This window comes from Aulonocara stuartgranti (genome assembly GCF_965226115.1).
Source record: "Aulonocara stuartgranti genome assembly, chromosome: 20".
Taxonomy (NCBI): Eukaryota; Metazoa; Chordata; class Actinopteri; order Cichliformes; family Cichlidae; genus Aulonocara; species Aulonocara stuartgranti.
In genome coordinates this window covers 21,212,565-21,228,455 of record NC_138956.1, presented here as the reverse complement: position 1 = coordinate 21,228,455, position 15,891 = coordinate 21,212,565, and the positions used below count along the sequence as shown (strand labels likewise).

The 15,891-nt window shown below is 42.9% G+C and overlaps 2 protein-coding genes across 3 annotated transcripts; one reads left to right on the top strand and one right to left on the bottom strand.

The window, feature by feature from the left end:
* The first annotated feature begins 107 nt into the window (after window positions 1–107).
* Window positions 108–4,866, top strand: LOC309697642 (actin nucleation-promoting factor WAS-like). 2 transcript variants are annotated; one of them, XM_082519718.1, is made up of 11 exons: window positions 108–349; window positions 1,098–1,238; window positions 1,330–1,416; window positions 1,551–1,647; window positions 2,001–2,030; window positions 2,120–2,155; window positions 2,264–2,462; window positions 2,579–2,757; window positions 2,883–3,478; window positions 3,615–3,726; window positions 4,577–4,866. In XM_082519718.1, the coding sequence occupies exons 2-11, from the start codon at window positions 1,101–1,103 to the stop codon at window positions 4,633–4,635; spliced, it is 1,533 nt and encodes a 510-aa protein (XP_082375844.1). In that variant the 5' UTR covers window positions 108–349; window positions 1,098–1,100; the 3' UTR covers window positions 4,636–4,866. The 2 variants fall into 2 exon arrangements, with proteins under 2 accessions (XP_082375844.1, XP_082375843.1); XM_082519717.1 differs by having other exon boundaries at window positions 108–356.
* Window positions 4,867–15,294, bottom strand: LOC309697635 (semaphorin-3F-like). Its single transcript, XM_082519700.1, has 20 exons — window positions 15,145–15,294; window positions 14,690–14,783; window positions 13,147–13,240; window positions 12,903–13,039; window positions 9,869–10,029; window positions 9,684–9,746; window positions 9,463–9,582; window positions 9,187–9,280; window positions 8,960–9,079; window positions 8,696–8,841; window positions 8,490–8,604; window positions 8,328–8,397; window positions 8,018–8,162; window positions 7,669–7,891; window positions 7,476–7,564; window positions 7,334–7,375; window positions 7,066–7,223; window positions 6,904–6,971; window positions 6,684–6,811; window positions 4,867–6,288 (listed from the first exon to the last, which is right to left on the bottom strand). Exons 1-20 carry the CDS (start codon window positions 15,160–15,162, stop codon window positions 5,911–5,913), a joined length of 2,463 nt encoding a protein of 820 aa, XP_082375826.1. The 5' UTR covers window positions 15,163–15,294; the 3' UTR covers window positions 4,867–5,910.
* Between the last annotated feature and the right edge of the window lie 597 nt (window positions 15,295–15,891).

The following is a 15,891-nucleotide window of genomic DNA, read 5'->3' as shown; positions in this document are numbered from 1 at the left end:
TACTTGAGGAGGAGAGATATAACATTGCACTTCCTCCTTCTGAAAATGGAAGTAACACGTTTGTGCTCTGGGTCTGAGCGAGAGAAGAAAAAATGTGGTCGTTCATTTCCGGCTTTGAGTTGATGTGTGCAAAGAAGGGAGAAGAGAAACTTCCTTGACTGTAGAGCTAACTATAGAGAGTATTCTGTTGCAAGGGCGCTTGTTCAAATGCCGTGCATACAGTAGTTTAGGATAACCGGTTTTATCACAGGACTATGAGTCGTGGATCTAAAACTAAAACAGAGAGCACTCAAAGCTTTCTGCTGAGCCCACAGGAGAATGACAAGCTGGAGGAGCTGCTGGGCAGAAGGTGTGCTGTAAGTTCTTAGCTGACCCGGGAGGGGATTACCAACTGAAAGAATGTCGCTCTGCTTTATCTGTCTTGACTTGTATCCTTTTCGTTAAAAGCGTTTACCTTAAAAGAAGGCGGCGTACACTGGAGTACACATCATTCTAATTGATGCACAGTTTAACAATGGGTTGGGGACTGTTATACTTTTAACACAGCATTGTTGTACCATCATTTTCTCAACTCTCTTTTGGCAGATTATTTTCTTAATGCTTTTAGTCGCTTTATTTTTGGTCCATTTGAAGGCCTGTCTTATTTTACTCTATATTTTTGAAATCTATTGATAGTTTTTGTGAATTCAAGCATTATTTGCTGACATTAGGTCATCAAAAAGTAGGTAGCTGTAACAGGAAATGGTGGCTGAACCAATTCTTCCTCTGCTGTCAGAATTAGTCACTATGCTCAGCTTTGGCCTTGTTCAGTTCTTGCTTTTGGCCTCTGAGGTAAACAATAGCGTTTACAGTTGTGACCCCGCCATAATAACAAAACACTAGATGTGCACAAGCTACACATTTTAATTACGTAGAAGGCTGCATTGAAAAACTAGGAGCATCACAAACTTTAAGCCTTATCTGAACAAATGAAAGCAGATGAGGAAGTTTATTCTCACTGCAAAGCTGCAAATTTACATATGAACTGTAATAAAGAGCTCTCAAGTTTCCTATCAGCTCTGACCTCTTTTCATTGTCTGTCTTGTCTATGTGTTCAGTCCATGGCCACCGCAGTCGCACAGCTGTTCATGGCTCTACCTAACAGTTCATCCATGTGGAGCTTGCAGCACACTGGGGTGGCCTGTTTCGTCAAAGACAACCCTCAGCGCTCCTATTTCATACGGATGTTTGATTTAAAGGTAACCCCCTACATAATGGGTCCCGTATTAGATAGCTTAGATTAAGTTTCTAATCTCACAAGACCGACATATTAATTCACTCTTTTTACAGGTCGGGAGTGTGGTTTGGGAGCAGGAGCTCTACAACCAACTTGTGTACTCAGCCCCAAAGCCATTCTTTCATACCTTTCCTGCTGATGTAAGCACACCCCTTTTAGCTCATCTTAAAGCTGTAATTATGATGTGATGTGGTGCAATTACTTCTGGTGTAATCATCACTATGGGTCAAAAATCATCAATCTTGATTCTGTGTGCGTTTGTTATACACTGTAGGACTGCCAGGTCGGACTGAACTTCTGTGATCTGCAGGAAGCAGACATATTCCAAACTGCTGTTCAGGAAAAAATCAACCAAAGAAACACCCGTCAAGGTCAGTGAGGCCACAGCCTTTCACTGCTTTGATGTCTAATTTTAGAATGGGAAAGCAAAGAATACATTTGAAATATTATGGTTACCACTTACTCACAATTTATTTGTGTATAGATGGTTTGAGATTAATATATATGTTTGAGAAAGCACTGTGGGGGAAAAACAAACAAACATTAAAATCACATTAAATGAGGAAGTTTTTTTTTTTTTTATCAAGTACCCTATTCTAGTACTCTTAGAAAAAAATCGCTTCCAGGCTGATACGTGGTTATATATGAAACAACAAGTCGTTCATTTGTTTCAACGGCTGTGTGTGGGGTTTATGCAAAATGGTTTCTCTCACCTCTCTCACAGATAAGAAACAGCGCCCCCCGCACACTAGTGGTAAGATGGCAAAAACTTCAAAACAGTATGCTGTGTAAACGTGGCAAACTGTAGTGCTACATATAATTTTCTGTTTTCTTTCACTGCAGACAGAAGTTCCCTGCCTCCACTCCCACCTGAAAAAGGTGTGCAACTGCTGTCTTTGCTGTGTACCTTTTACTATTGATACATAAAATGAAACATACTAGGAACATATTAACCAGTGTGCTAATCTGGACGTCTTCCAAAAACAGGACCTAGTGGCCCTCCTTCTTTTCACATGGCCACAGTGGACATTCAAAACCCAGATATCCAGTCTTCACGCTATCGCTCGGTGCCTACACCTGCTGCTGCCTCTGCTGCGACAGGCAAAGGAAAGAAGGACAAGAAGAAGAAGCAGAAAAAAGGCCCCAAGCTCTCCAAAGCAGACATAGGAGCACCTAGTGGATTTAAGTAAGTGTATGACTCGCTGAAAATGAAGTTTTATCAGAGGTTTTAGAGCAATGTTCATATTTTGTTGTTTAAATTTAACTTCAATAAACTGTTTCCTTCTTCTTTCCTTCCGTCAGGCATGTAAGTCATGTGGGGTGGGACCCTAACAACCTGGACCCTGACCTGATGCGGCTGCTGTCTCAAGCTGGCATTAGTGAAGCTGAAATGAGGGATGAAAGAACCTCTCAGCTCATCTATAATGTAATTGAACAGTCAGGAGGGATGGAGGCAGTCAAAAGGGAGGTGAACAGATCAGGTTAGACTCTCACTGCCTCGTTTTTGACTCAGTTAACTATCTCACTGTTCCAAACAGGCTGATCTCGTTGTTAAACCGTGGATGAGTTGTAATATATGTTTATACCTTCTTCCACTCAATTGTAGCTACAGGACCTCCACCTCCTCCACCTGGCAGACAGGGGCCCCTCCCTCCGCTACCAGGCTCTAGCCCCTCTGCTCCAACCCCTCCACCCCAGCGAGGCCGTTCTGGCCCCCTGCCTCCCATTCCAGGTCATTCACAGCGAGCAGGCCCGCCTCCCCAGCCACCTCCTTCTCGTGGATCTTTACCACCCCCTCCTCCATCAAGCCGAAGCGGCCCTCCGCCACCCCCGCCATCACATGCTCCACCTCCTCCATCTTCAAGGTCTCCTCATGCCCCACCTCCCATGTCTTCCCACGGCGCTCCTCCTCCTCCACCACCAAGCCAGCGCTCCGCAGGTTTTCCACCTCCTCCTGTCCCGTCTACACCCAGCAGAGGGGTTGGTGGTGGAGGAGGAGGAGGAGGAGGAGGGGGAGGGGGCCCACCTCCTCCTCCTCCACCACCACCACCGCCACCTCCCCAAACTTCAGTTTCTTCAGATTTCCCTCCTCCTCCTCCCATATCTGGCGGTGCACCACGACCTACTTCCGCTTCCATTGGTGGAGGAGACAGCAGAGGAGCTTTGCTGGATCAGATCCGACTCGGGAAAAAACTGAGAAATGTAAAGAAACTCGGCTTTCTCAAGAACATCTGTTACATAAGTCAAACGTCTTGATTTTCATGCTGCAACATGCCGAGATATTTGTAGAGCGTACTGACGTTTACATTTTGTCCTCCTGTGGTGTTGTGTATTACAGGTAACAGACGACCCTAATCCAGCTCCACCTGCATCAGCAGAGTCAGGTGAAGGCATTGTCGGTGCTCTCATGATGGTCATGCAGAAGAGAAGCAAAGTCATCCATTCCTCTGGTAAATATTACACTACCAGTAACATCTTTTTATGTACACTCTGGTCTCTTTATTAGGTAAACCTGTTCAGCTGCTTATTAATGCAAATATCTAATCATCCAATCTCATAGCACTAAATCAGTACATTTAGGCATGTAGATGTAGGCAAGACCACCTACTGAAGCTCAAACTGAGCATCAGGATAATGAAGAAAGGTGATTTAAGTAAGCGGATATGACATGTTTTGGTGTTGGTGCCGAATGGGCTGGTCAGAGTGTTGCATAAACCGCTGATATACTGATGTTTTCCTGCACAATCATCTCTGGTTCACGTACAAAATATCAGGAAGTTATTTGGATGAACTGCTGGGTAGCAGGAGCAAACCTCTGGGGCAAACATGTCTCGTTAAAGTTAGAGGAGAATGGCCAGACTGCTTTGAGCTGTTAGGAAGGCAGCAGTAACAGAAATACTCACTAGCTGCAATCAAGGTAGGAGCATCTCTGAACACATCCAAACTCCAATCTTGAAGAAGATGAGCTGCAGCAGCAGAAGACCACACTAGGCGTCACTTCCCAAGCTCTGATCTCATTCCAATAGCTCACCTTTGTAATGTGGTGGAACAGGAGATTTGCGTCATGGATGTGAAGCTGACAAATCTGCAGGAACTGTATGATGCTATCATGCAAATATGGATCAAAATCTCTGTGAAATCTTTCCAGTAACTTGCTGAAAAACTAAAGCAGTTCTGAAGGAAAAAGGGGGTCCAAACCAGTGCGAGCTAGGTGTACCTAATAAAGTGGTGCGTGAGTGTATGCATGCATGAGTTAAACCATCAGAGCTACAAACACTTTATATTTGTTCTGTCTTTCAGATGAAAGTGAAGATGACGGTGGGGATGACGATGATGATGACGATGAATGGGATGACTGATCTAGCTGTTCTTGTTTTTTGTGAATTTTCCACTTGCTTGAGTTCTGATGTTTGTTTTAACCCCATGAACTGTTACACTGTTACATGCGATGATCTGTTACAGATTTGTTAACTGCAAACTGGAGTATAGCTTGGATATGTGATAAAGTACTGTTTGTAGGGGATTCGTAAAAAAAATGAAATAAAATGAAAGAAATATTTCAATATGAAAGATTGAAAGGAACAAATTGATGAGAATTCTGAAATGCTTATATTTTTTTCTAACACTTCCAGTGTAGGATTCATCAGCATCACAACACATATCAGAGGTGAAAAGCGGCTCCGAGTGGAAAATATGCTTAAAGAGCCATTTAAAAAAGACACAAACCCAAAAACCAACCTGTGACTACAGCTTATGACAGAACACCAACAATACTAAATCTGAGCCAGTTTCGTTCCCATTTTTATAACATACTATACATAAAAAAAAGTAGGTTCCTGTATCATATTCTCAAACATCTGTGCAAAAATCCCCAGTTCCCTCAAATACCACCACCTACAAAGTGCATGACTGGAAGAACACTGTACGCTATACATAGCCTCAATACTCACATACTGTAGGTCACTAATGCACAGGACAGTAAGGGAGTCATTGTATGACAAAATCCAATGGAATTAGCTTAACATAAAACAATACACCTTACAAACATCGTAACACACCAGAAAACAGAACAGTTAAATGTACAACTTGCAACAAACAACAACAGTACGCATGCAAAATATGCATTCTTGTCATCGTTATGCAAGAGCAATCCAATGACTGCATCACGACCTTATATATTATATTCACAATCAATATATTACATTTCTGTTTCAAGATACTTAAAAGAGAACATACTTGTGTTTTTGCGTGTTGGAGCCCGTTAGCTATATCTTACATATACTTTACATCACAGTCATTCTTTGTCCAAATCAACACCAAAGTGTGTGTGAAATATGTGATCAACCCCAATGTGCAGTCTGTTATTCATTCATTTTTTTTAACCACATTGGTAATACAGCTGTGTTTTGGAGAATAGAAATGTATGCTACAACTTAGAATGTGGTCATCAGTAGTGTAAAATATATTTCATATGTATTTACTGGGCTGGCGTTTGCAAAACCACCAATACACGTTAAGGACAGAAAGACAGCATCGCCTGCCTAATGAATAGAAGTGACACCCAAAGATGTGTCAAATGAAAGTCCACCATAAAGTCTATACAGGCCAGTGCCGGACAGTGTTGGTCCCGTCTCCTAGCCGAGCCCTTGGTCCTGGCTTTCTGTGTGCCTGCGGCTGGTGCGCTTACGCTGCTGCTGCTGTTTGGGACTGATTTGTTCCCAGTAGGACTGACAGTACTGGTTGATCAGTCTAATCTCAGGCGGGAATGGTGTAGAGGCGAGGGAGGACTGCGAGTATGGCCGTGTCTGATGGGTTTTTGGCTCTTCGTCCTCGTCTTGAGCGGTGAGAGCTAAAACGATGTCTCGGTCAAGGATGCGCAGCGCAATGCGGGTCACCGTGTGTTTAAAGTTGTTTTCAGTGGCGAGGCAGTGGTAGAGCCCAGCGTCTGTTTGGTTGAGAGACTTCAGAAGGATGCCGTGGTTGGTCTTAACAACCCCTCCGGCACGGTTGAGCTGAAGGAAAAAGGGTGAAACAGCAGATAAGTCAAAGAAAGGGAACAAGTTTAAATAATAATTTTAAATAATAGGGCAAATAATTGTCCTGTGGAAACACAGAAACAGCCTCTTATATAAAAGGTAGCAAAATGCACGTGTTCTTATTTTAATATGTAAAATTATTTTGCTTTATATACACAGGGTCTGCTGTTGCTTACAGCATTGTGTGGCTATTTCTAAGCTGGAAGAAGGGACTTTTTTTCTTTGTTGCCAGTGATCACAAACCTTGATACTTACTGGAAAAAAATAAACTCTCAGCAATAAAAGCAATAAAGATAGTTACCAAAAAGTGAAGTGATTCCTTTTGCATCTTTAAAAAAAAAGGAAAAAGAAAAAAGATTGCTCTTCCTCACCACTTTCCTCTTTCCTTCTCTCTGGAAGAGCCACTTTACTGTGGCCTGGGGAGAACGAGGCTGACACTCCAAGAAGGTGCTGCTGCCCTCTACTCCAAACTGCACTGTCTCTCTCAGACGTTTCTCAACTGGACATTTAAATGGTAAAAAAAAATTAAGTTAAAAAAAATGCTAAATTTTGAAGTTTACATCATTTTAAAAACACATAAAATTGCCACACCTTTGGCGTTAAAGCCTCTGCACTGCCTCAGCGGGTCGCCGTGTTTAACGTCCTGTCTTCTGCTTCTCCTGAGACAGAATTCAAATTCAAATTCATTGAAATTTGACGTTATATTGTCACATCCTTACTTTATAGTATAGAGGTTTGTGAGACGTCCCTAACCTTTTGGTTGATGGCGTGAAAGCAGAGCAACTCTCTCCATCCCAGGCACAGTAGGGGTCCCGAGCCAGACAGCAGTCAGAGCAGGCCCTGCCGTACACCCCGCAGCGGTGAAGCGACACTTGGGTCAGCCCTGCGTCTGATGACACGTACAGCTGTTGCTGTGGCAACACAAGCAAAAAAAACAAACAAAAAACTCAGCAAGTGTCTGTGGGGCATTTGTTTTAATACATGCAAAGAAATGTATATGACCAGGTTAGATTTGTCTTACTCTTTTAGATGATATTTTCATAGTCTTGACTGGTGCTCTGGTCTAAAAACGTATTAAAAAAAGAAAAATGTAAAAATAAATGACCCCTTTTCTTAGACCACACTGCACTGTGTACTTTTTAGGACCACACATTTAGACATACCCGAAAAACCTCCACTTCCTCTAGTGTCAACTCCTCCATGCTTGTTGGGTCCTTAGGCAAAACTATTACCTTTTGCACAGTGCCTCGATCTAGAAGTATGAATGAATTATGATCAAAAACAACATTTGCATGAAAAAAAAGAAAGAAATCAACTTCAACCGAGCATGTGCAATCATCCCTGAAGTTGTCTCACCTGTCCCCAGGAAGAGCACTTCATAGCGCCCATCAACAGCATCCACCTGATCCACCACCAGGGCAGTGTACCTATAGTCCACACCAGTTCTCACCACCAGGGGGCGGCGATGGATAGGGTAAACTGAATGAAACATGAGGGGATGGGCTCTGATGAAATTCACAGCCTCATCTGAAAAGTTCTTTGAGGATCGGATACCAGGAGTGAAGGTTCCTCCCGGACACTGGGTGGAAAAAAAAAGGAGGGGAGATTTCGTGTGCATCATCTGGTGACTTCCTTTTGATTTAAATTTCAGCATCTGGGTTTTATTCCATTGTGTCATTTTGGACATTACGTGACAGAAACCTACCGTTCCAGGCCTTGGGTAGGGAATCTTGCCAGTGTACTCTGTCCATTGATAATTATGGCCATGTTTGTGGGCAAACGGTCCGTTGAATACGTTGCGGATATCAGCCATCGAGTAAACACAGACTGCTGATCCCTTGAACACAGAGCTTGAGCACAAACAGACAATTAAGGTAATAAGTAGAGGTAGGAGACAGCTTGCACCCTACCCATGAAATTAAGTTATGTCCACAAAAATGTGTGAAAATAAAAACTGAGTTAATGAGATTGAATGAGAAGTGAATTCATTGGGCGAGTCTCCAAATATGTCTCACCCTGCTGTAGTGAAGAGAACGTACACCATAGGGTTTCGTTCATCCTGCGTTGGCTGTATAAACACATCCCCTATTAAAAGAATGACATGCAAATCAATAACGCTATAGGCAAGTTATAATGCAACCAGTTTAAACACAGTGCTTATTTTATTATGACTTTACGTAGTTCGTCAAATCGTGTCTCCACTCCGTCTTCTCCTATCACCGAACAGATAAGACGAGCCTTCAGGAACGTCGTCCAGCGGTTCACCAGGGACTTCTGTCCTCCTTCGTCATTCTAGACAGGAAAGAAATTAGGTCAATGCATTTTATATTAAAAAGGTGAGCTGCTTATAGTTTCACAACTTGCGCAGTGTGCTTTGGCTCACCAGACACACTCTTCCCACCCTGGCTAAAACAGTGGGACTCGCCCCGCCGCTGGAGTCTAGACTCTTCTCTCGGAAAAAGAAGTACAGTTTGTCGTCATTCTTTTCTGCACTGTCAGGGATCTGCTGGATTCGAATAAACACAGGCTCTGGAGGATAAAAACAGATAAGCAGAGAGAGGATTGAGGCAAGTGGTTGTCAAAAAAATGAACGGAGCAATAACCTGTAATCAGTAATATTTACCTACTCAGACCCACACTTACTCACCGTTGAGCCATCTGGAGTCATACTGCTCTGTCCTGATTGCCGTTCTTCCTCCCATGGTCCTAAACACAGCAGCATCTGTACTCATGAAGTCGATATGTACCCCTGCATATAGATTACCATCTGCACAGGTGGGACAGTAAAAAAACAGGGTGGTAAAACAGTAGCTTAAGGAGTTTGAGAAGGAATTTAGTGGGTTTTTTTCTGGCTATAAATCAGTCATGTCTTACTGATCAAAACTGCAACATTCTCCTGTTTGGGATCATAGGAACATTTTCCCTTCCCCGAATCCACATACCCAGGGACCAGCCTAAACAGGTAGTCCTGCAGAGGCAGATTAGATAGTCAGTATGCATGAAAATAGACCGCTAAGACATCACAAGGGAGCATGGGAAATCATAAACAAATCAGCGCCCCGGGTGGTAGCTGTGAAATATTTAGCGAGGACAAAGCTGGAGGGGTTTTGCTGTAAATGCCTCTAAGGGAACGGTAATCGTCTTGTTCACCTCTGCCCTCCAGCCTCTGTTGATGAATGTGCAGATGGGTTGGTACGCTCCTGTTCCACAAGTGTAGAGGTGGGTGCGGTTCCACGGCTCTATCAACCGCACAAAGTTGGCACATTCACCCTGACAAAGGAGAGTAAGACAAATGGAATCCAAACACTGTATCTTGAAAGCAGGAGCCTCCAACTTTTTTGAAAGAACAGGATGTAAATACTTGACGCTACCTGTTTTCCCTTTCCTGTCATCTGACATTCTCCCTTTCTCTTAGCAGATGCTGGCCAGTGGATCTGTTGTTCCAAAAGCACAAATAGCCCCAAACAGTGAATTATTAAGGATCAATGCACTCTGAGACTAAATACCACATACCAAATGGCAGAGCGGATTTAGGAAGAAAGGAATTTATACACACTATGAGTGGCTCCTTGTTAACATTGTGCATGTCCAGAGCCACCAGGTACTCCCGGCTGCCCAAGTACAGACGTCCCTGGTCCTGATCCATCAGAAGTACACGGTAATCGCTGGTATTGAAGGTGAAGCTGAAGGGTCGTGCCGCTCTTGTGTCCATCAGTTCTGTTTGGAAAGTGTTGCCAGTTTGTTATAAAATAATTACAACTTCGCCACTCGGAAAAACCAGCGTCATGTGGAGAAAATCCAGTCATATTATTCCTTTTATGCTTTTACCATGTTTCATTACAGACTTGGATGAACTTATGGTCCCTTAAACAGCATACTTCTCACTTGTGTGCAGGAAAATGTGTGTCACAGATTAAATATAACTCAACTTAGAGCATTTTAGGAAACATTTTCGCTTTTAAGATCTTAATATTTTATGCGTCCTGGCTGTCTGATTGAGTTTAAGGCACCGCGTGCCCTGTGGAGTTAGACGAAAAAGCGAGTCCCTTAGGAAACACGGTCAGTGGAACTCACGGCTAATTCTTAAGATCAGATTTGTGTTCAGCAGAGCGTAACCTGTTAAGACATGCAGTGAAAAATGTTTCCCCCTTTTTTGTTCTCCTGAAAACCCCGATTAGGCTATTTTCATCTGCTGCAAGACAAATGGACTCTACTGTGGAGGACTTTACTTCTGAAAGTTTCCATTCTTTCATCTAACAACTAGTTTAAACACATACAAAGTAAGACTCGCTCATACATCTGTGTCATGTGCAAAATTCTGACCACCATATGTGCACACTGTGACATGGCACACTCATGGTAAAGACAGCAGGATTATATATTGACAAATGTTCACAGAGACCCTTAGAAGTGGGCTTACAGGGAATCAAGAGGAAGCACAATCTCTATTTACATCAAAGCACCTTCCATTTTCCTTTTGAGGCCCGTGTTAACAGGATGCAGTCAAGGTGCAACAAAAATAAGCTATGCAATCGGATCTCCGGGCAACATGGGATGGAGTCTCAGAGGTGGGATGAGGTCTGGTTCTGTTCCCAAGAGGTGAACACAGGATAACAAGCTTCTGGACAAGCGCCACATCACTAGGTCATAGTGGATTCACTGAACAGGCTAAATGTAGAAACACCACACCCCTATACATGTCTCCATTCTCCAAAAATAGCAAACAATGTACTGCCATCATCTGGTAAACATTCAGCAAACACTTACCCCCTGACAACATTCTGACACTGACAGGGAAACACTGGGAAGGACACACAATTCAAGTATGAAGCCACAGCTGGGCCACTATGAGCTCTCGTGTTACAGCTTGACAACATATTGTCACTAAGGCACTAATGACTGCTGCCATTTACTGTAGTCCCAGACGTCTCTCGAGTATGAGCTAACTGCTGACAGCACTGCGAGGGCATAAGATTCTAAAACATGGCTTCAGTTACACTGCCGATTCTGCTCTCTAGCAACACTAATTCAACCGATTTACAGTTATTCCCATTTCGGCGCTTATGACTGATACAACTTCCCAGCAGCAGGGAAGTCAGTGTAGTGTTCCTTTCCTCTCCAGGCCTCCTGTACCCCCAGAGTGTCACTCAGCCCGGCTCATTCGTTCAGAAGAGTCACATGTCCTCCAGCCTCCTCAAAAACCTCCTCCACAGGCGCCTCAAGGGAACAAAGAGACTCGCTGTCACAAACAATGAACAATAAATCCTTGCAGAAAAGAATTGCAGAGTAAATCCAACTTTTTTCTTTTCCTTTTTTTGTTTGGTATTAGGGGGAAGGGTGACTTAAGTCTGCGAACGTACTCTTACGAACAATCTAGCGTTCACCTTTCAGCTCCTACAAACATCCTCCTGAAAGTGAAATTGTCAAGGACAGCTCCTGACAGATGTGAATTCCTTTTTCTGAGAGGAACACGATCAAGTTCAAGACCGAGCTTGCGCAACTGGTCAGACTTCTACTTTGTTCAAACTGCTGCAAAAACTCACTGGTATGTATAAGCTGTTTACCAAAAGGGGATTAGCGTTAAAAGTCACGCAAAAATGCACAGCAATTACTTTCTCGAGCCCCAAATGGAAAGTGTCTCCGTATGCAAGAGCTGTCAACAGCGTGTCTTTGGTGTTACAAAATCAGCTGAATTCAAAACAGCACTGGCTATAAAGCACAGATCCCGTGATTAGTTCACCTCTAATCTGCCTCAGGTGGCTTTTCTTGAAATTGTACCAAATCATAAATGTTTCCCATTAAATCGCTGCACTAGAAGAACGTAATGAAGCAAGCATGTCAGCACTGCCTAGACCTGACCTGCAAACAGAAGGTTCTGACTCAACTCCACATGAAAGCGCTCGGGAACGTTATAAATCTCACTCACACCTCTAATTCTCACTTACACGAAGTTCAGGTGTGATGCCCGCATGTGTGTGTTTGTGTGTCTTTCTGCGAGTTTAAGTGACAACATGATAGGGATGCAGAAAATACCTGTAATCATCCGACATTGTTTGGATCAAAGGTGTCTTCCACATATTTGTAACACGAATCTCTGCTATTATAGTTAATGACGACAGGGAACAGACAACACGGGAAAATCCCAAACACCTGCGAAAAAAAGCTTCAAAGAAAACACTATCTGCCCCATCTCAAATCTACTCTGGCTTTCAAAAAGGTCATGATCAAATTTCAGCTGTTTCCTTCTTGTGTCAGACCGTCAGACGTCAAAAAACAAAGAACTGACAGGCCACACTGTAGTGCGTGTGGATTTCAGGGTGTGGGGACAAATTGTTGAAGGGCACTACCAGTATCCACACGTAATATCCACCTTTTGTTTTCAGCGTTGCACAGTTTGACGTGTGGCAGGAAATACGTTCTTTACATATGCATGAAAAGGAAATAGAACCGCTAGTTCGGATGCGCGCGTGGGTGTATGGGTGAGTTTTTGCACAAGCGAGTGGCTTTGCGGGAGAAACCAAAAAAGTACAATAAACTATTACGATAATCCCCGCTGACAGAAGAGTTCTAGTTAATCTGAACGAACTCACCTTTAAAGGAGAGGCGAACCCGAGGAGCAGACTGCTGCACACCCAAGCTTCTGCAAACACAGAGGGCCAAAAGGAGGAGCTGGGCTCCAGATGCTGTCATGGTAACAGTCACGCAGGTAGCCCACAGAGATCTAAATCTGGACGAAAAGAAGAAAGACGAATGAACTATTATTATAGAGTGCCCCATGAGAAATAGGAGACATAAAAAGAAAGAAGGGAGGACAGGCAAGCTAGTCTCTCTCACTTTCTCTGATCTCTCTGATCAGAAGTTTGGCCTGCAGCCTTCCAAGGCAAGACGTCTCGTTTGGCAGGAGAGAACAACGTCCAAATCTTCGCACCTGCGCTGGAAAATATGACAGGCCTATTATTTATTTAAAGTGTAAGCGTAGTGAGTTATGTGTCAAGACTGTATAATAATACTTGTAAGTATACAGTCAGTTGGAAAAAGAAGACTAATGCCTTGTGGTCTTCATCTTGTACACATTACAGTTTGTTTTGCATAAATTTTGCCCATGTTTCTTTTAGAAAACTGTATCAAAAAGATGATGAAGATGCCCATCAATGAGTCCCTCTGGTTTTCCCTCAGTCTTTTCAACAAAGCATGTCAGTGTACTTTCAGGAGCTGAGAAATGAAATATATGACAGTTCAAAGACACAGGTAGTCCTGGCCGAAACAATTTCTGACAGTTTAGGGGTGTTGAAACGTAGCCTAACTGTTAGACCTTAACTCAGACATTTATTATGCATCTGCACTTTGCTTTGAGAGGATCCCATATAAATTATGAATACTAAAAGCTGAGTCCATAACATCCATTAAATTGTCTCCCTGAAGGTGTGCCTTGCTCGGGCTATAAGCTATCCCTCGGGCTTTTTCACCCCCTCCTTATGACATCCGTGTAGCCGAGGCCTCCAGTGCACATGGTACAAGCCTGGAAATGAGTTATTCATGGTCAAAAATGGGGTGGGATTTCACAAAAGGTTTTGTTGTTTTTTTTTCACAATAAGCCACTCATTTATCTGACACACATAATACAAAAAAATATGCAGCCATAAAAAAGCTGATGAAACTGAAATGACTGACATGGTAAGAATTTAGAAATTTAAAACAGAAGCTGCTGGGAATACCTCACAGTCTTCTTGGCATATTCACACAATTGCTATATTTACGCACCATGGGAGCTTGATTCCTATTCGCTTTTATCAAACCTCGTATATTACTTGCTAATAACCCGTCATGCACCGTGAGATATTTGAAATGAGGTAGAGACCAATGAAAATACAATGGTGTGAGATTTTTTTTTGTAGTCAGCCCATGTAACATTAACATTATGACTTTATAAATAAAAACATGATATACAAAATATTAATAATAAACTGATACTGACAAATAATTAGAAAACATATTTGACCCTAATTTGAATACATAATGGCTATGACCTGCTGACTCTGAAGGCTACATTTAACCTACCAATATTTAGATGAAGATGGAAAAAATAATTAAAGGGTGAGTCTACTTGAAATGCCTTAAAAATATCGTTACAAATGCAATTAGTGGGTGTTACTAAACCATTATATTGAGCCCGAGGGACTACATGTTCGAGATGGCCTGATTTTCGTGGTATTTGTACAAGTGGCGGCACTCCTGCTGGTTTTCTGTGCTTGGGTGGGATCAGCAGTAGAGATTAAAGTTCTGCTGTGTTATTATATGGTTTCCATTTAAAGAAAAATAATAATAATTACAGGATTTCTATAACCTTGTTCTTTTTTCGGGAGGAGTGCGCGCTTACCTGTGAACTCAACATCCAGAAATAGGAGCCGTGGGCTACAAATGCGTGCACTCCAGTCATCTGCCATCCAGACCACGCTACAGAGTAACCAAACCTGAGTTAAAAGTTAAACCAGAGAGAAGTTAAATGTCCTACCTTTGATACCGGGCTTTCAGATCCCAAACTTGCGGGATGTTACCGCTGCACTCCTCGCGTTATGCGCCTCGGAGCTGAGCTGGAAAATCTCTGTCAGCAGCTCTGCGCAGGCATAAAACAATCCGATAGGTTTGCTAATTCCTCTTCTGAGGAAAAACCGAAGGCTAATCGGTCGCCATTGACCAAAGGCATTCACTCAACATATTTTTTTAAAAAAGGAGGAGGAGAAGGAGGAGGGGGAAACAACTAATCCTTTAACGCCTTTTCCACTCTTTCCAAAAAAAAAAAAAAAAAAAAGAGAGAGAGAAAAAAGTTTAAACCTGGATGGCAACAACCATCACCGTGATGTGATCGAGATGTTGGTCCGCTGATCCGTAAAAGTGAGTTTGGAGGTGACTGAGTGAGATTCAAGTGACCAGGTGCAGGTGTTGGGAGAGTGTATGCCCCGCTGTCCTCTCCCTTCTGTTCTTTCCCCACCCAGCCTTCGCTCTCCTGTTGGCCCACAGCAGCATTGGACCAAACCTCTTGGTACACCATATGGGTATGTTAACCCTATCACTGCTGCTGAGTTAAACTCACTGCTCCACTCTGCTGTAAACTGCAACTAATCTATATCAGTCTAATTATTTTAGAATGCTTAAATTATTGCGTATTTTATGGAAACTGTGAAGGGCATACAGTCACTGTTGAATGTTTTTTTCTTTTTCATTTTTAGTTTCTTTGAGGCACCAGAAGGGCCACAGACTATTCTTACACATGATGCAGGGACTGAAATTTACTATTAAGCATCTAGGAGTCGGGTCTGCTACTAGGACAATGTCACCATTACTTTTCAGAGCCAGGTCAGCCAAAAAAGATTCCAGGGATTCCTCTCTGGCTGGCTCCAGCGCTCATGACAACAGTGACAAAGCAACCAGAAAGGGGGGGAGGACTGAATGTAAAGGACATCCATCCTTTTAACGGAGCCTTGAGCTTGAAATTAAAACAGCTTTTAGGGCGCCTCTCATCATTGCCGGCTTTATGGAGAGCCCTGACGCAGTGTGGCGCACTAAAGACACAAAAGCAGA